We start from the raw sequence: 20,648 nt of genomic DNA, 5'->3' as shown, positions 1-20,648 counted from the left end.
ATAGGCCCCCCAGTCGTAGGTCCTGGGGCTTCAGCCCAGGTAGGCCCGTGCATTAAGGCGGCCTTGGGTACTTGGGCCGCAAATGATGTCTGTACATCAGCTTATGATCCCCCTAGGAACGGGAGGGACGTTTCCTCCCTATTTTAGAACAATTTATTATCAAATGAACATGTTCTGTCTCGCAGGTATCACAGATTAATATTGGGTTAGAAAAATCTACATAATACCTGAAAGCTACATAAAAAAAGGATACATACAGGTCTTTCATTGCAAGCTAGGACTGACCTGAAAGGAATTAAATGTAGAAAGATTTTGCATCGTGACATATTTAGCTGGAGAACCCCTCCCTCCAACCCACTTATAGCCCCCACCTTAATGATTATTCCTACCCCTTGTGTACTGTATATCCATGGTGTGTGTGTGTGTGTGTGTGTGTGTGTGTGTGTGTGTGTGTGTGTGTGTGTGTGTGTGTGTGTGTGTGTGTGTGTGTGTGTGTGTAAGCCTTATTTTGCATACAGCCCAGATTAGTCTTCATCCCCACAAGGTAAACAAATGGAGCCAAGCCTATTTAAGCCACTCTCCAGCGTCTGTGAAAGGCAGTGTAAAAACAGGCCTTTGTTGTTGGTCAGAATATGGACCCATTAGGTCAGTGGTCTGTGGTGGAGGCTGAGGCGTGGTGCACCATCTATAGCCCGGCTTATATATATACACTACCGTTCAAAAGTTTGAGGTCACCCAGACAATATCATGTTTTCCATGAAAACTCACTTTTATTTAAGTTTTCAGCAAAATTGCTCAAGGTTTACCGAATCATCAATTAGCCTTTTAACATGATTATTTAAACCATGTGTCATTAGAACAAAGGAGTGATGGTTACTGGAAACGGGCCTCTGTACACCTATGTAGATTTTCGACTCAAACTCAGCCGTTTCCAGCTAGAATAGTCATTTACCAAATTAACACTAAGCCATTTACCACTTGAACAATGTCTAGGCTGTATTTTTGATTAATTTAATGTTCTCTTCAGTGAAAAAAACAGTGCTCTTCTCTCAAAAAATAAGGCCATTTCTAAGTGACCCCACACTTTTGAATGGTGTATCTACAGTATATATATATTGCTACAGGTCAGATTCAGAACCCTGGAGCCAACACTGAACCGGATTGAATACATGTGTTCTGAGCCCACAGGTAAAAGAAAATAAGATGCATCGAAGCTGCGATATATAGCGATATAGGGGGAGTGTAAACCTTAAAATAGCACTGTCCTTGGTGCTCGTGTTTTTTAGGGTGCCATAAAGTACGCTAAGACTGGCTTTTTGACAAGTTGAGAAGCCTTTGGAAACTGGTTTATTTGGAAGTTAACCTCAAATTGTAATGTAAGTCATTTGGTTTCTCGGCTGGCTGGGTGGCTGGCTGTCTCTGTCCCTTTCTCCGTCCATCTGTCAGTCGGTCCCTCTGTCTCTGTATCCGTCTCTGTTTCCGTCTCATTTCCCTGGCAGTTTCCTTTACTCTACCACCTGTTACAGCAAGATGTTGATATCGGTTACTCTTGATGTGCCTGCGTGCCCCCCACGGTAATTCTCCACATGACGGCCACTTTCACTTTTAGATTTCGTTTCATATTCAACCTAAGATTAAAAACCACAGGCTCCAATCTGTTCCAGCTCGCCCTCTGAATTGAACATTCAGCGTGTGTGTCCTCAATGTTGTCACAGTTTCGGAAAGTGGGCCACGAGTTCCGAAAAACAACCTTCCATTCAGGCCTACAGCTGACCTTACGACCTCATACATCAGCCTGGTAGCGCATAGAGACCAGGTGAGGCATGTCTCAGCTGGGTGAGTAAAGGGGGGGGGGGTAAAGGTGCTGGTTTAGCCCCTGCCCCCCCCGACCCACCCACCATAAGATGCGTGGGACCCTTTATTCCACCACAGTAAGACCCTCACACACAGATACACAGCACCGCCAACCCTCTCTCCAGATCTCAACGTCTCGGGATCATCACTTCAGGTACGGAGCCTCAAAGCCTCATTAGAACATCGATAGGTTATAGATATCTCAATGTGTTGCCTGACCTATGGTTTGAAATGGATTCATGTGTCAGTGTTTTGTCTGCATACTCTTCCTCTACTGTACTATATTTGATCTTATTCTCCTCTAATACCTTACTCTACTGTTTGATTGTCCTCCACTCCTCTCCCATACTACTCTACTGTATTCTATTCATCTGCTCGGTGTGTAATGTGTGCTGGGTACCTGGGAGCCAGTTAGGAGCCATGACCCTACAGAGACCTACCCTTCTGCTGCTGGCTGGCCTGCTGGTCCCTCTGATCCTGGCAGCCCCCACAGGTGAGAGAGAGAGAGAGAGAGAGAGAGAGAGAGAGAGAGAGAGAGAGAGAGAGAGAGAGAGAGAGAGAGAGAGAGAGAGAGAGAGAGAGAGAGAGAGAGGGACAGAAATTCAGAGAGAGAGAGAGAGAGAGAGGGACAGAAATTCAGAGAGAGAGAGAGAGAGAGAGAGAGAGAGAGAGAGAGAGAGAGAGAGAGAGAGACGGACAGAAATTCAGAGAGAGAGAGAGAGAGAGAGAGAAAGACAATCAGAGAGAGAGAGAGAGAGAGAGAGAGAGAGAGAGAGAGACGGACAGAAATTCAGAGAGAGAGAGAGAGAGAGAGAAAGACAATCAGAGAGAGAGAGAGAGAGAGACGGACAGAAATTCAGAGAGAGAGAGAGAGAGAAAGACAATCAGAGAGAGAGAGAGAAAGAGACGGACAGAAATTCAGAGAGAGAGAGAGAGAAAGACAATCAGAGAGAGAGAGAGTGAGAGGTCTGCTTTCCAGAAATAACCTCAGACAGATGTAGAAGTGTGTTTTGAAAAAATGCAGAAGAAAAGAGATGTCTTTTTCTGTGTTTTATGCAAGTTGGCACATCACTGACTGTCTCTCTCGCTCTCGCTCTCTCATTCTCTCTTGCTCTCTTTTATGTAGGTACAAAGGTCGGAGCTGAGGACGACATGGGTGGGTGTTGATACAAGATATAAGTGCATACATTAGCTTTCATTGTCATAACAAGGCCGAAACTATATTGCATAAAGACTACTTGCATAACCCTCTTTATTATGGTTTCTGTCAAAGTACATTTCACATTCACCAGATAGTCTATCAAATAATAATAACAACAATAATATATTACAGGAATCCAATAAATGAATGCACTTCATATTTAGCTCAAAGGGTGGGTTTCTGGGATATCTGATGTGAAACAATTTCTCGACCTATTGGCCTGTTTATTAACACACATCATACGCATGACATACGCATTAAAAAAGTAAGTTGATGGAGGATCGCAAGCTCAAAAGACCTTGCACCCATGACAAGGGCAAGGTGGCCAAGCTAATTACGTTGAACATATGTGGACATGACGCAGCCTCAAAGAGACACAAGATCTGTTGCATGAGAGCAATCTTTGCCAAACTTTTGTTCTTGTACAACATTAATCTTCTTGAAAAACGGATCCTCCATCACATATCACTCGTTCCTGCATTCCTTAGTTATTCAGTCCATCGTTCCTGCCCTCTTTACATTCAAGTCAATTCCAAACTGTTTGGATTTGATTAACCATAATCACATTCCAATCAATATGCAACCAGGGACTGCACAGGATTTAAATAAAAATGAACCCTCTGTGATCTTGTAGGGTCTGCCCGCGGTCTGTGGTGACATGTCGGGCATAGCGATGATGTTTATATGACGTTTCTTCGAATCGCTACTAAACTTTAAAGAAGATGTTGATAATGAACGGGGAAAATAAATATCTGAGGTCACCTATTAGAACCAACTTGGTCTCACAGGAATCCGTGATATGACCAGGGACGCCTAACTCAAAATCCGTGGAATCCTCACGGCAACACGTGAGGATAATGAAACTAACACAAGTTAATGAAACTCATATTCCGTGGTACACACACAGATCCCCGTATAAAAGTATATATATTTATTTATTATATACGGAGGCCAACAGACCTCCTCGAAGCAACGATAATGGTCTATTAAATTCAAGACGGGTGCATGGGCAAGAACAGGGATATAGTGCCACACGTCAATATGAATTTCATTCATATATGTATATATAGGGTATGCTCATTTCACGGATCCCTGTGAGACCAGGTTGACTCGGTCATTAAGACGGGGATCTGTGTGTGTGTGCCATGGAATATGAGTGTCATTAACTTTCATTGGAGCAAATTCCGTTGGCATTTCACGGACACTTTAAGTGATTCCGTGAGGCCACCACGGATTTTGAGTTAAGGGCCTGTGGTCGACTCGGTCATTGATACGGGGATCTGTGTGTGTGCCACGGAATATGAGTGTCATGAACTTGCATTTCCCTGAGGATTCCACATATTTTGAGTTAAGCGTCCGTGGTCATCATTTCACAGATTCCTGTGAGACCAGGTTGATTAGAACAGATACAAACCTCCACACAAACAGTTCAAACTGACGGAATTATTGTAAAAAAAAAAATGAGAGGCCTGTATGAAAGTCTTTTGAAGTGATTGAATAGTTCATTATGTGACAAAGACTTGACAAAGATATTCTCCAACCAAATAATCGTATGGTGCATTTGCATTTAAATGGAACTGCAGCAGACAGGGAGGGGATTGGTAATAGGCCTATGGTTGCCCTCATTACAATGTGATATCAACCCATCAAATAAATGACCTCTTTACTAATCATCATCTCCATCCGTCTACAGTTGGCACAATGCATACAGCTTGATTGATTTACTTTCTTAAAAAAACATACTTGCTTTAAAAAGCGAAATCGCCTGTTTGATTTAATTTCTTCCAGGTGTGAGAGTCAAGCGCAACCTTCCCAACTGGGGGATGAGCGCATCCGACTTCTTTGGCTGGGTGGAGGAGCTCCGGAGAACCGGCGGCTACGAGAGGATGGACGAGCTGGCCAAGACGTTCTGGGCTCACTTCCCGTCCGCCAACGGCCTCGGCTACGGATCCCATGAGCAAGACGAGTAGAATAGGAGAGAGGGAGAGGGAGAGGGATTCTTGGCTCTCAGGTTGTTGAAAATACACTGTCGTAAATTTTGTGGATTAACTTCCATAGGGACCCCATGTAGGCCTATTTCATATTTTTTTTTCATTGCATAACATTTCTATTATTAAACCGTGGAAAGCTCAAATCTGAATAGTTTTTGTTTGAACTGAACAGAATTGTATTTTTTTCTTACTGCAACAAAAACTGCTTTGTTATTTCCAGCAATGGGTGGTGGTTGATTGGAAAACAGTTGGATGGTGTTTATTGATTATTAAGTTGTCTTCTACATTTTGCAAATGCTACATGAGGTCTATCGTATCGTCGTATTGTTGATAGAATCACCCATTGTGGTGTTTGTCTCTAGACTATCATCTTGTCAAGCTGTGTCCTGACTGGCAACCCAGTAACATGGACAAATAAATAAACAATGGCACCACAGGTGGGATGGCAAAAAAAACATTGTGACAAACAAGCATGAATCAATCACTAAGCATTCTTACATCACACAATCACATTTACCTTTCTCACCATTCCTTCTACTTTGAAGGATAAAAGTGCTTCTGCTTTATAACGATTCCATATCAAAACCCCTGAACAGGATTTAACAGACTATGTGTGTTCAAGGAGCCCCATCGAGCTACAGTTTCCCTCCTCTGGAAGGTTGGAGGACAGCTATGACCCCCTGCTGTATCTTAGAAAATGGCACGATTTTGAGCGTTGAGTCCCCTATCAGAGGCAGAGCTGATAGCAACTCTACCCATACCTAGGAAGACTTTGAAGGAAGGTTTCTCTCTGTGAGTGAGGACGCATGTACAAGAAGAGGGTAAGAGTACCCGGGACTTGGCCTTCATGTAATATTCATAGTGCCGGCAATTGGAACCAACCATGCCAGAGGAGACGGTCCTAAAACTCATCCTCAAAAATAGCTTATCTTAGCTTATCCAGACTGTGGATTTGCTGGCATGGTTGGGACAGCAGCTAGCAAAGGATACACAAAATCATTTCTTTTGTTTTTAGTATGATCAACGGAAAAGCCGAACAAACAAGGGGCTCAATGAAAACCCCCCATCTTATCCCCCTTGGCCAAACCCTTGGACCAACTATACACAGGTTTATTATTGGAGGTGGAAGGGTAGTCATGCTTGAGCTACTGGTGTGACAGTAGCTGAAGGTAGAGGGGGTAGACTGGTTACCGGAGGTTTTTACCAGGTTGCAAGTTCGATCCCCGGCTCCTCCTAGCGAGTGTCGAGGTGTCCCTGAACAAGACACCTCACCCTGACTGCTCCCGACGAGCTGGCTGTCGCCCTGCGTGGTTTTCTCTGCCGTCAGTGTGTGAATGTGCGAATGAATGGTTTGGATAAACGCTTTAGCAAAATCCCCTAAATTTAAATGTAAAAATGTTCCAAACTACAATCCGCTTAAGCCCATTAATGATCTCTGTACTTATGTTTCCTTGGTTTAACCAATCAAAGGTATCTTTGTCATACTCAGCATGGTCACATTTTATGTTGTAGGAAACGGTGGAGATAATGCTTCCTCCAACACTTTCAGGTATGATGTTGAAGGATTTGGAGAGCTACCAAATCCAGAATATTTGTATTTCAGTTGTAAAGGTTCACCTATTATGAACAAATTTGGTTGATTTAGTTAAGAATTACAAACTGGAATGCTTATTTAAACCTGTAATAACCGTTGTGCTATCTGTGCGTTTGGTCCTGTTGAGAGCGGGTATGCGGCATTATGGGCTGACTGAGAATAAAGAATTTACAAATAATTGCGGAGAAAACGTTACTTTACAGGCACAAATATTGACCTGTCAAGATGGAGTAGCTCTTACTCTGTAGGCCATCCTGCTCCTTCAACCACCCTGTTTGAACAAAGCCACAGTACATTGGATTCACAAGTATAGTATGTAACATTTTATCCATCTAAAATCTGAAGACTGAGTCTGATGAGATGCTGATGCTGATGGCTGTTATGTCTTTAATTGAAAGCATGCAATATTCGATATTCTTCTGGTGAAGGACAATAATGTACGGTCAAATTTATGCTAAAATAGCTTTGTCAATGCTATGGATGTAGGTGGGTCCCCAAGAAAAGAAAAATGTAAATATGAAAATACAGAAAAAAAGAACGAAGTCCCTGTGCACAGCCTTTTGATTCTCAGGTGCTGGTGATGTGCAGTCACCAATAGTATATCAAGGCAAAGAAGTGTAAAATCACCGCACACTGGTATATGCTGATAAGCTGTTTATTTTGTGAACGACGCGTTTCGCTGTTGCTTCGTCAGGTTCACTCTTCAAATTCACATGACACCGACAGGTGATTTAGGTGATTTACAGGGTCACATGACCTCACCAATTAGTGCAATACAACACCAAATCAAAACTCCATGCTCAAATACAATACAGTCCAAGGCATCACAAAAAAGAATGTTCACATAAGATGCATCCAAGGTTCACGTATCAATAACAATGTCCAAATTAAAGCACATATACGATTAAGCTGTCACAAGGATAGGCTACACTAAATATCAGGCTCACATATCATAAATGGCAATGTGAAAATGTAGATGCTAAAACACCAGAAGATTTAAACTTTCACAAAAATACACTTAAATCCTGTAATTCATTGAGGCCATTGGGTTCCAATTTGTTTAATTCATTTATCCAGTAGGCCTCTCTCCTTAAAAGTTGTTCAATCAAGTTGCCCCCTCTTGGGCTGGGTAGCACTCGCTTTATGCCAATGAATTTTAGGGAGGTGGCTGGTCCATGGTTCTTTTCTTTATAATGTCTGGCAATGGCGTAATCCATATTGCCATTTTTTATTGCCCCTTTATGTTCTGCCATTCTCAGGTTTAAATTATGTTTAGATTCACCGATGTATATCAACCCACACGTGCATTTAAGCATGCATACCACATGTGTCTAGACAATTACTGAATTATTTTATGTGATATTTCTTGAGTGTGGGTGACTAAATGTTTTTGTGTTAAATGTATGTGAACAATGTGCACATTTCCCACATCTATAATTTCCATACACTTGTTGAGCAAGCCATTTAGTCTTTGGGGTTTCAATGTATGGAGAGCTCACCACCATATCCCTAATATTCTTTCCTCTTAAAACATAAGCGAGGTTTCAGTGCCGATAACTGATTTGGACTAGGGTCACATTCTAAAAGTTTCCAATGCTTATTGACAATTTGTTTGACCTGCTTTGTGAAGTATGTGACGTATTCAGATACAAAAGTCACTCTACTATCTGACTGTTTAGGTTTAGGGATTAGTAGTAATTTTCTGTCTCTTTTGTAAGCCTTTTCAACTGCTTGGTAAATAAGTGTTTCATCATACCCTCTTCGTCTAAAATGTTGAGACATTTCATGTACTTTAATTTCATGATCTTTTTCACTGCTACATATCCTTTTTGTCTGACAATCTGACCATAAGGAATGTTCTTAATTGTATGATCTGGATGGAAACTAGACACATGTATAATTGTGTTTCTATCAGTTGTTTTTCCTGTAAATGGATGTTTTCAATTTCTTTTCGACATTCACAGTTAGTCCAAAATAATTTTTTTTCACAATTGTATTCCATGGTGAAATTTAACTAGGGATATGTTCCAGTCAGACCCCACTAATACTAGAAAAATGTCATCAATAAATCTTTTAAAAAACAGAATGTTATCAGCAAATTGATTGTTATTAAAAATGTGTCTATCTTCCCACAGTCCGATGAACAAATTAGCATAATTTGGAAAAGGGGACCCATGTTTTCATCCTTGAGTTTGTAAATAATACTTGTCAAACATGAAGTAGTTCAATTTTAAAGCAAACTTTGTTATTTTCATTAGCAATTCCACTTGAAGAGTGTCATTCTTGGGTGTTATATAGAAGTCCATGGCTTCTAGTCCATCCTCATGGGGAATGTTGGTGTATAAGCTCTCCACATCAAATGTTACCAAAAAATACCTTTCTGGTATGCAAATATCACACAATAATTTCAAGACATCTCCAGCGTCAGAAACATAAGATGGAAGTGAAGTTGTTCTGTCACAGAGTCTTTGCTCGCCACAATGGGTCTGATTTTGCAACCTTTTTTGTATTTTTGGTAACAAAAAAGACAGGTGTAACAGGATGTTCAATTATCAGGAATTCAAATTGGTTCTTGGTTAGCCACTTGTTTTCCAATGCATTTGTAACACTGCTGAAATTGGACGACAGCATCTGTCAATCAAATCCCCTGAGCCAATTGGATGCAGTCAGTAGCCAACAGGCATATACCCCCTTTCGCCAGGTGAACTGAAAATCACCTAATCAAGGAGTCAGTGAAAAGACAGCAGGACAGTCATTTGAAAAAAATAAAAAAACATTCAAGGAGAACTTTTGAAGGAGGAAGTTCTGTTTTCAACCCTGGACACAGTACCAAACCTACCTTTCCTGAGACTTCAAGCTCCCGGGGATCTGATGTGCTGCTGCTGAGGAGGAAGGTTTCAAAATTGATCACTGGTCAGGCCCTATTGCCGGAGCAGTGACGATGGCGAGCTAAAGGAGCAACTTGAAAACACTCAAAACAATTCCCTCTAAAGGCAGGCCTCAAGCCTGGCTGTCTGGTGTGGTAGGATTTCCCCTACCAACGCACACATTAGAACTCTTCGAACACTGCACACACAACCAATCAAATAACTGTGGTACATGATGTGTTGTGTTGGGTGCATTGATTTGTTTTGTTAATTGATTTATTTTGTTGCATGGAGGGTAAAAGTTCCCTTAAGACTAACTGTGAATAACCTTAAGAATTGTGCGAAAACCTTAAGCATCTGTTAATTGAAGGCCTATTTTCTTTTATTTAATTGCGGAATTTTCTTTGATTAAGTTCAAGTGTTTTTTGTTATTGGCTAAAGGGAACTTTGAAATACAAAACCGGTTACCAACATTCTGTGTCATGTGTTTCATTAATTCTCCACCAGCTCCAAGAGTCTAACCTATGTTTGCCCGGTACACATTCATTTGTTACATTTGTTTTTTGATAAATTATTGACAAATATATATTATATTTAAAGTACATTTTGTATCCTGAGTGTTACACATGGTTTAACAGGTTATCCCTCTCTCTCATTTACCTATCCACCAGATTGTGCTGCAGCTGCTCGTAAAAGTTTGACTTATTCAGTTGTCTCATAGCTTCAGTCACATAATCCTTTGTGTTTTGTTGATTCAATAATGATGTTGATTTTCTCTTTTAATTAAATTTGGGCTTTTCTTTCTAGCTCACTAATGTTACAATTATTCTTTCTATTTGCAAAAACGTAATTGTTTTGTGGGGTCGTCAAAGGGTAATCAGAAATGTTAATCCCCTTATCTGGGTCCAATACAGGCTCTGCATTATGCGGTTTGGGTCTCGGTCTCCTCTTGCCCCTCCTCGTTTTTTTTCTTTGCTTGTAGCCTCCTTCTCCCTAAATAAATAGCCATCGGTGGAGGAGGGCACGCGTTTCGGCCTCGCTGGTGCGGAGCAGTTCCCGATGTTGTTCTGTCTGTTTCCATCCTCCATCATATTGGCCTCTGGGCTGTGGTCTCTGGCTCCGTTTGACATGATCCTTCCTATTCCAATTGTACACAGATTCTCTTCTGTAGTCCTCGGTATCTCTTTAGTATTTTTTTATTTTTAAGGGTTTTAGTTCCTCTTCAAATTTAGTCAGTTCTGATTTTAAATCACTTTCCAATTTGATGAGCTGTGAAGTATCTAAAGCATTGATTATGGTTTTCAATTCCTGTAGCTCAGTCATTACTTTTTCAGCGTCACTCTTAGTTTGTTCAATAATCAGCAACGTTAAGTCCATTGAGCACTCGTTCAGAATTTGCTCTCTTCTTTATGAATTCGGGATCTTGGTTGCCGAGTGTGGGCATCTTGTTGAATCTCAATCCCCACCGGATTTGTTTCTTACGCCAATACTCTGAAAGCACAATTCCGTGCCATTTAAGGCGGATGTTCTTTTCCACTAAATAGATCAGCCTCGTTTTCTGATCATGGTGATTAACGATGGGGCTGTCTTTCTGGTGATCATCAAATAGAGAATGTTGAGAGATTATATTTTGCGCTTCAGTCTCATTGAGGGAAAGACATACCGCTTGATTCAGGTGTTCAGTAGTTATCTTATTGGCGTGCAACGGTCAACGAAACTTACTGAAAGGTTTACAATGAATACTAAAAAGAACGAAGTCCCTGTGTAACCCTGTAACCCTTATTTCTGCTCTGGTAGCGCCCTCCGGTCACTCCGGGATTGTGGCAACGTGGGGGTTACAATAAATTATGAATACAGCTGTCGGGGTTGTTCTCTCCTTTAATTAAGACCAACACGGCAACACAGTAGGGCCTACCTCATGTGCTTGGTGAATCTCTTCAATTGCTTCCCCCACTAAACTGTCCCCCCAAAACAAAAGATGGGCCAGGGCCCCGTTTCCCGATAACGATGGATCCACGCTCGTACGATCATTCTCACGATGGATCTAGCGATCCATCGTCAATTTCTTTGGAGCGTTTCCCGAAACTCCTCTGAACGTGAACGCACATTCGCTGCACTCACGACGTCGTAGGATTGTAACTGTCTACTGACACGGTGCTGAAATGGGCTCCATAGGAGGGGGGGGACGCAGGAATCTCGCAGGAAAAATTGTGTTAAAAAGGGTTAAAATATATCCCCATCAAGGACAACAGCAGAGTAGCCTACGAAAAAAATAGACTGCAATTATATGAATGCTAAAGACATTAAAACACAATTGATTAGGCTTAAACCGACATCAGTCCTAATCCTGAATGCACTGTGCGTTTCACGGCATTTTCCCCCCTGAAATAATTCCTCTTCACACCTGTGAATAACCCGGGAGACGTCCATGATGAGGAATACAACGAAGCCCACCGTCTGGCCCGGTGCATCGTTGAGCGCACGATCGGGAGGTGGAAGTTGCGCTTTAGATGCCTTCACAAGTCAGGCGGAGGGCTCCAGTTTTCGCCGGCCAAGTCATGCGCCGTGATATGTGTGACGGCTATGTTGCACAACATTGCAGCTAAGGCTGGGGTGGCATTGGTTGAACCGGAGGATGCTGAGGACGAGGAAGATCGGTGTGAGGACGGCCTCCCTCATAACTACGCGGCTGGTTTTCATGCGCGTCGAAGAGTGTTTGAGACTTTTTTTTAACCCCCTCCACCCTCCCACATGTCACTAAACATTCCCGTCAACGTGACCAATCCCCACCATATCCCAGCCTTTTGCCTGCTCCTTTGCTTGTTTTTTATAATTTATTATATTTAATTTTTTTTATTTTTTTTTTATTTTTTACATTATATTATGCTACGTTTTATGAGTAGCCTATGTCAGTCTGCACAAATCCCGTTTTATTTTATTAAAAAAATAATTAATCTTTATTAATTACCAAACTAAGAACATAAAGGCGCAATGCGTTTTAATAAAACGCATCCAATAGACGGAATGTCCGATGGTGACGCCACTGAGGCTATAGCTGACGATGCTCTTAGCGTCCTACGAGTACCTACGAGCACCCCTGGAGTACTCGTTAGCTACGAGCGTTTTCAAGACGTTCGTTCCCCACGATGCTTTCGGGAAACGCGGTGAAAACTCTACGATGCCCTTTCGACGCACTTCACGATCCACTTAGGCTAACGACGCTTTCGGGAAACGGGGCCCAGATCAATATCCTCTCATCGCAACACTGTCTATTCTAATGCTTCCCAAAAACATATGTACCAAACAACAATAAAATAAACAATCCCAACAGCACAATTCAAATAAAAATGAGAACAATGCAAATAATGCGAACTACAAGGTTACATTACCAATAACTCGGAATATCGAAAAGACAATGGAAACATCCATTTACAGAAAAACAACTGATAGAAACACAATACAACATGCATCTAGTTTTCATACAATTAAGAACATTCCTTAGTCATTTGTCAGACTAAGGATATGTAGCAATGAAAAATGTCATGAAATTAAAGTAGATGAAATGTCCTAAAGTTTTAAACAAAGAGGGTATGATGAAACACTTATTGACCAAGCAGTTGAAAAGGCTAACAAAATTACTACTAAACCCTACACTGAAACTCTAAGAGTGACCTTTGTGTCTGAATACTCCAGTACATCAAAGTAGGTCAATGAAATTGTCAACCATTGGAAACTTTTAGAATGTGACTCAAGTCTAAATCATTTATCGTCACTGAAACCTCGCTTATGTTTTAAAAGAGGAAAGAATATTAGGGACATGGTGGTGAGCTCTACATGCATGGAAACCCTGAAGACTAATTGGCTTGCTCAACAATTGTATGGAAATTATAGATGTGGGAAATGTTCACATTGTTCCCATGCACTTGACACACAAACTTTTAGTCACCCACACGCAAGAAATATCACAGAAATAATTCATTAATTGTCTATTGACACATGTGGTGTACATGCTTAAATGACCGTGCGGGTTGATATACATCGGTCAAACCAAACTGAATTGAAAACTGAGAATTGCAGAACATAAAGGGGCAATGAGAAATGCCAATAAGAAATGGCAATATGGATTATGCCATTGCCAGACATAAAGAAAAGAACGATGGACCAGCAACCTCCCTAAAATTCATTGGCATAGAGCGAGTGCTACCCAGCCCAAGAAGGGGCACCTTGATTAAACAACTTTTAAGGAGAGAGGCCTACTGGATACATGAATTAAACACAGTGGAACCCAATGGCCTCAATAAATTACATTTTTGTGAACGTTTAATTCTTCTGGTGTTTGAGCATTTACATTTGCACATTGTTATTTATGATATGTGAGCCTGATATTTAAGTGTAGCTTATCCTTGTGAATGCTTAAACGTATATGTGCTTTAATTTGAACATCATTATTGATATGTGAGCCTTGGATGTGTTATATGTGAACATTGTTATTTGTGATGTGTGCGTCTTGGACTGTATTGTATGTAAGCTTGGAGTGTTGATTTGGTGGTGTCTTGCACTAATTGGTGAGTTCATGTGACCCTGTAAATCACCTGAATCACCCCTCGGTGTCATGTGAATTTGAAGAGTGAACCTGACGAAGTAACAGCGAAACGCATTGCTCACAAAATAAATATATACTTTAAGGCATATTTTTTTTTACTGTTTTGTCCCCAATGGCTCTCTATACAATCCTCCAGGATTCAAGATTTTTCTTGGCACTCTCTGTGACCCCTCTCTCTTGCTCTCTTTCTCCCTTTTCTCTCTCTCGCCCTATTCTCCAACCCTCTCTTTCTAGTTTCCTTTTCGGCCTTTCTCTTTCTCCCTGATCTGTCTCTCAGCTTATCTCTGTCTTTCTCTCTTCCTGTTTTCTCGCCCTCTCCCCTCTCGTTCACTTTCGCCTCCCTCTCTCTCTTTGTTCGAGGTGACCCAAGTGAAAGCCTGTAAACCGTTACCTCATTTTAAAAAGCTTATGAAGAACGACCTTCTCATGAACTTGGGATGAACACAATCATCCCGACCTCCAGCCCACCCCAAAACAAGTCCTGCCCTAAGACGGTTAATGGCCCGGACAGTTTTGTGCTGAGGAATGTTTGCGGTCATGGGAGGGGAGCTTTGGCAGTAGCAGTGTCAGTAAGGCAACGCATTAACACTTCTAAGGTTCAGCGTTATGGTATAGATGTTATGAACACCGTCACAGTATTCTGCCGAGCTTTGAATAAAAGCAGCCACCAAATTGCATTTATCTGTTTAAAATTCTGCTGAAATTCGTTGATGTATTTTTTTAAACAAAGCTTTACACTAAAAAGCGTGAAAAGGCTTTTAATTTAACTGCATGATGTGTTGAATGAATGAATGTGTTCCATTTTGTTCAGAGGGGTATTACTGTAGAAATGAGACGGTAGAACGTACCTCCCGGATTCACTTAAGGCTTCTATCCTTACAGGAAACGTAAATTGGCTAATTCAAACGTTGTGCCCATTCTTAGAAAAGTGCAAGGTTAGTGAACATCCAACATTCAACAGTTTAGTTGTATTTTTCCGTATTCTTTCCTTTCCCAACTGTGGCCGCTCTTGGCTGTTGTGTGAAGGGAAGGGCTGTCATTCAGCCATAATCAACCTGCCTGCGTACGCACGGGGCCGGGGCGCAGGAGGAGATGCTGTGCTGACTGACTGCTGACTGACATCACAACACTGTGTGTGTGTGTGAATGTGTTGGTGTGTTTTCTTGAATAAAAAGAGACCCAGGGGGGGGCAAATCCCCTGTCGGAGCCATTACTGCATCTACGAGCAACGGTATAGCTTTATTTTTGTTTTGAAAATAGTCCCCATTCATGTTTTTATCCGGGGGGAGAGATGCACACGTTCTAAACATTAGGGGGGATGTGTTCCCCCCCCTATATAACTATGCCTATGTGTGACAGGCCTCTCATTAGCACCCGCTCACACATTGGCATCCATCACTCACTTGAGCTAATTAGCCCTTTCTGCTGCTTTAAGGTGTTATTAAAGACCACGAAACACACCCGACAATCTATAGAAAGACAGTGATGAGGAGGGTTGGACGTGCATCAGGTCCCACTTCTACAGACCATCATGACCAGAATCATAACCTTTCAAATCTCAGAAGTAAGATAAAAACACAACCTTTTTATCTTTAAAAACTAAACCTATTGTTTATTTTTAACCCTCAAAGCACACAGCTGTGTCGGGATGGATGGATGTGAAATAATGTTTTGGAATGTTTTGTTACAGAGAGAGGCTTTATACTAACTGTACTAATTCTAAGTTACTACTAAGTTGTGGTTAGATCCTAAATACACAGTATTTGGCTATGTTATGGACCGAAGTTCGACAGAGAGGTTACTTTCTGGTCACTGTCTGAGCTGTTGCTTCTCACTAAAGATCACAAACAATGTGAGACCTATAGCCCGTTTTAAGAAACTCACATCATTGCTGACCTTGCTGGAAGGCCCGGCCACGTTCACGCTCACCTGTCATAACAGCGTGTTCGCACAATGATTATTTATACTCCCCAACAGCCGGCTTGATTGACAGGTGAGACTTCAGCTGGCCTGGATAATTAATGTCTTGAAATCTCTCGAGTTCCATCCCCCTTGGGCGTTCTGTTTTTAACTTTTATCATGAGAACAGAGAGAGGCGCGTTATCTCCATCCCCCGTCTGTCCTCTGCCCCCCCCCCCCCCCCCCGAGACGGGGAGATGTTAGGAGTCGGACACTCAAACACCCCGTCATCTGCATATCTATTGATCATCGCCTGAACCATCGCTCAAAACACTCCAAAACGTACTTTTCATATCTCACTCACACGCATCTCTCACTCTCATCATCCACTCACACTGGGATTATTCGGTTTCCTCCTCCGTCTCTCGCGTCACCCACCTTGTTCTATCTCTCTCCATCAGTCTCATGCCAGCAGAGGCTGCTTCAACCAGCCATCATCCACACTCATTATTTTGTTTTGATTATTACTCTCGTCCCCACTCAAGAGTACCCATTGAGTACCCACAAGCTCTGGGACAGCAGCATGCACATGGGCCAGCCTTGGCTGCTTAATTGGCTCAGGGTTTTTGCTAAGGCAGCTTTACAAATTCCTCCCACCACCCCCCAACAGCTCATCATAGTCCTTGATGGGTTTCTGGATTTTATTTCTTCCCTCTAGGTCTTATCACTGGTCTTTAAATTGCTTTAAATTGTTTGTTAGTAAGGCAATCCCAGTACAATTTTATTTAGTTTTAATGAGACTAACTGAAATGCATTTTCAAAGAAACATAACAATTTCAAAATGCTAGCCACTTCGGGTATGTCTTCATTATTTGCATTTTTGCATTAAAGTGTGGAGACGCATATGCCGTGTGTTTTGTACATTTTAAGAATGTTTGTGGCTAGGTGCCATGTATTGGTCTTATGCATGTGAATGTGTGGGGGTGTGTCTTTGTTCATAATAATATGAGTCATTATTTGTCAGCTAGCACTTGTCCCTCCTCATTAGTTTCAGATTGGCCGCCCTGGTAATAACACCAAAGACAAAACAACAAGCTATCCTGGCTAATGTAAACAAATTTGCGCTAGGTGACTGTCAACAGCCGAGATGTGGCAGTAGCCAAGTATGGTTACGGTCTGCAATTGAATGTCTCAATTAAAAAATAGATGATTCAAGATTCTATGTTTATTTTTTTCTCTGGTTGTACAACTATATCTTGTAAAATTCTTATATAGGAAACACCAAACATAATAGATCAAATAAGGTACGTGCATCAAATATGTATGTGTGTAGCACCAAGAGGTTACTAAGTATAAAAAGCAATATCTCTAACAGAAAGGTATATACAATAGATGATTATTTATGATTATTATAATCTAGTTATTGCACTGATGGTAAATTTGCATAGATGGTTAGATTGTGTGTGTGTGCGTGTGTGTGTAGTGACTGTGAGAAAGAGGTATTGAACCCCCAACTCACATGCGGAACGGGACGCAACCAAGGAGTCAGTTGGTCAAAAAGCAGGAGTCGGCTCAGAGAGTTGAAGGTTGCAAAAACTGTGCCGGTTTATTTACAGTGCCCAAAAAGTACAAAAAGATGACACAAAAGAATACAGCCTCTCGGCAAGCTGTTGCATGTCAAATGCCCGACCTATTTCCCCCCCCATGTCTCCCCATTAAATAGGCCTACCAATCAGGGCTGATTGGGAGAAACCACTGGGATAGGTGACACATCAATATCACATGATCACTCAAACACCACAAAACAATAGCCCCAACACTATATGTTCATCAAACGATGCATACCAATATATACACACACACACACACACACACACACACAACACAGTCTTTGATAAATAAATCACACCAACCATAACGACACTCAAAGTACAAACGCTACCTCACCACCCCCGCCATTAGCAAACCAAATGAACTGTCCCGGAACAGAAAATAAAGCCCTGGTTCCCATGCGGCACGCGTTCCCCATGGACCAGTTTGCCGGACGGACAGGAAGAAGGGTAGTTGACAAACACATGTATGTGTGAATTATCTAGCATGTTTATAAATAAATGGAGTGTATTAAACTGTGGTGCGTGGTTGTTTGTAGTGTGGTGCTAGGTGTGCATGCAAAAGGTAAATGGCTAAATGGTAGCATCTGGGGAAATGCGACCCTCGCTTTTCACAGTAGTGTTCTTGTTTGTGTGTGTGTGTGTGTGTGAGAATGTGTGTAGGTGTGAAGGGGGGGTTGGGGGAGTAGTGTTTGTGTTTGTGTCTTATGAAGAAGTCTCATAGCCTGAGGAATAAAGCTGAACCTCAGTCTGCTGCTGTGTGTGTGTTTTGACAATACTGAGCATCTCCTGCTCGAGGGCAGCGTGGAGAACAGGCTGTTGCGTGGGGGGCAAGCTGGGTTTTCAGTCCTTAATGATTCTCACAGACCTCCTCTGGCAGCGCTGGGTGTACATGTCTGTTAGGCCTGCTAGCTCAGGTGTGGATTGAACCCAGATGCATCGAAGAGCACTGAGATACGACCGCTCAGACCACTTTCGGAGGCGGTCTGGGTAAATATGTCCACATTCTTATGGCAGTGTGTATGCGAATGGTCCTGGGCTTACTTGAAGGACTCCACTACTCAACTGACATCCTCTGCGTAAGCAGAAGTACGTATTCATCTGTGCGCAAACGGCGTCATAATAAAGAAAGTCTAAATCAATCAATCACGAAGGCTGGCTTTGTCCACCACGTCCTCTATGTACTTCATAGAGATATGTCAATCAACTTGGGCGATTTGGTTAGCCAAGTCTGTATCGTTCAGATTTGTTTTTACGGAGGTCTGGGCCCGTGGAAGTGCACCGCTGCCTCCCTTCGGTTAGAACGATCAACGCATTTGGTCTTTGCAAACGGAAATGATTTACACAGAAAAGACATCCGATCACAAGTTGTCACTCGAGAAGATGTATGTGGAGACGCATGTCAATGAGAGGTACTGTGAGCTGAGGTACTCAGAGCAGTCCACCTGTGATCGAATCACTCAGGACGCATGTTAATGCTAGGTGTGAACAGGGCCTCGCATCCAGAGATGTGCAGGGGCGTCGGCACCACCCTCCTCAGCACCTTACGATCCCTGCTTGTAGAGCCCCCGTCCGATGCTGTCAGCAGGCTCGCCGATGTCAGGACCACAGAGTCGCTCACCAGCTAAAAAAAGACCGCAAAAGTCTCAAGACTAATTTATTCAGAGTTCACCTGGACTCTGCATAGATACCCCCTCCCACCCCTCCTATGCAATTATTGTATGTTTTACTATAAAAGTTGCAACTGAATGCCCTAATTGTACATTTAAATCTAAGTGGCCCCGTTACAAGTCCCTGAGGATTTGGGGCTTCAGGCTGAATTTCTTCAGGCACCTGAAGCCGTAGAGCTGCAGTTGATTAGTTTTGTGTATGATATTTGCAAATCTCTGGCTTTATTTACTTTGTTTGAGGGCCTGGAGATGAGCATATATGATAACTATCAATTACAGAACAATACGCAGGAATACCTCACAAGTTGGAATCACACAAAGAAGAACACATAAGTAGAGAAACAACATTCCTTATTATTCTTATCTTATGGTTTTCTTCCGAATGAACAGGCTAAGAGTTTGGGTTTCTATAGAGATCAAAAACAACACCTGAAAATGATGCATGCTTTGACCTAGATCAGACTGTGTGTAATGAGTAATACTCGTGCTCTTTTCTGCTCTCCCCAGTTACTGGGAATTTCGTTGCTCTGTTGCTTTGTAACATGTGTAATGACAACAATAAACTATACTATACTATACAACACTGTAATCGTACCTACAGCAACTTTAAAGTAGTTAGTCACTTTGTTCAGCATTAACATGATGTCATCACCCTATCTGATTCTTCTCCCTTTCCCGAGCATCAGTTGACTATGATTATGATTATTGATTATGGTTCAAATTACCAAATGACAGTTATTTTCATCATTATAAGCTATATGGCACCTCCCTGGGTCCTATAATATCAGTGTCTCCTTCAAAATCCAATATATACTGTAATGCAGGGGTGCCCAACCTTTTTCGACCCAAGATCTACTTTTCAAGTAGCCAACCTCCCGAGATCTACCAGTCAAACCTACCTTCAAGCGGGGGGGGGGTGGTGGTTTGTATCGTGGAGGGGGGGGGGGGGTGGTGGTGGTGGTGGTTTGTATGGTGGACCTACGGACTTCAGTGGGGGTTTCATTCCGTCTGCACACGGCGTCTTCTCAACAATAATCAATATTATCTTCCTCCCACTCAGGGTGAAAATGGTAGGTCTTAACTCGTTTCCCCTCAGCCATGCCAAAGTTTAGGACTGCGTAACTACTGTTGACGGCTTTCAACTACTGTTGACAGCACATGCGGTACCGCGCGTATATGTCCCGCGCATTTTTTTTTTTTACATTTTTTGTTTTTCTTCAACCCCTCGCGGTCGACTTGGGATCTATCGGCGGCCTACTGGTAGGCCGCGATCGACTGGTTGGGCACCCCTGCTGTAATGTGTCGCACAATGAGATGTATGCATGACAAATACTCAGAGAGTCACGTTAACTCATCAGT

The 20,648-nt window shown here is 42.2% G+C and overlaps 1 protein-coding gene across 1 annotated transcript; it reads left to right on the top strand.

Moving 5' to 3' along the window:
• The first annotated feature begins 1,891 nt into the window (after nt 1-1,891).
• Nucleotides 1,892-7,653, top strand: otos2 (otospiralin 2). Its single transcript, XM_060050772.1, has 3 exons — nt 1,892-2,008; nt 2,266-2,347; nt 4,844-7,653. The coding sequence occupies exons 2-3, from the start codon at nt 2,275-2,277 to the stop codon at nt 5,023-5,025; spliced, it is 255 nt and encodes an 84-aa protein (XP_059906755.1). The 5' UTR covers nt 1,892-2,008; nt 2,266-2,274; the 3' UTR covers nt 5,026-7,653.
• Nucleotides 7,654-20,648: the final 12,995 nt, after the last annotated feature.

This window comes from Gadus macrocephalus, chromosome 4 (genome assembly GCF_031168955.1).
Source record: "Gadus macrocephalus chromosome 4, ASM3116895v1".
Classification (NCBI taxonomy): Eukaryota; Metazoa; Chordata; class Actinopteri; order Gadiformes; family Gadidae; genus Gadus; species Gadus macrocephalus.
The sequence above is the reverse complement of the archived record's forward strand: the minus strand, read 5'-3'. Positions and strand labels throughout refer to the sequence as shown.

Excerpts from the sequence above, each read along its gene's own strand:
- otos2 (XM_060050772.1), top strand. The coding sequence starts at position 2,275 with ATGACCCTACAGAGACCTACCCTTCTGCTGCTGGCTGGCCTGCTGGTC. Across the intron at positions 2,348-4,843 it reads GATCCTGGCAGCCCCCACAG|GTGTGAGAGTCAAGCGCAAC; the intron begins GTGAGAGAGAGA and ends AATTTCTTCCAG.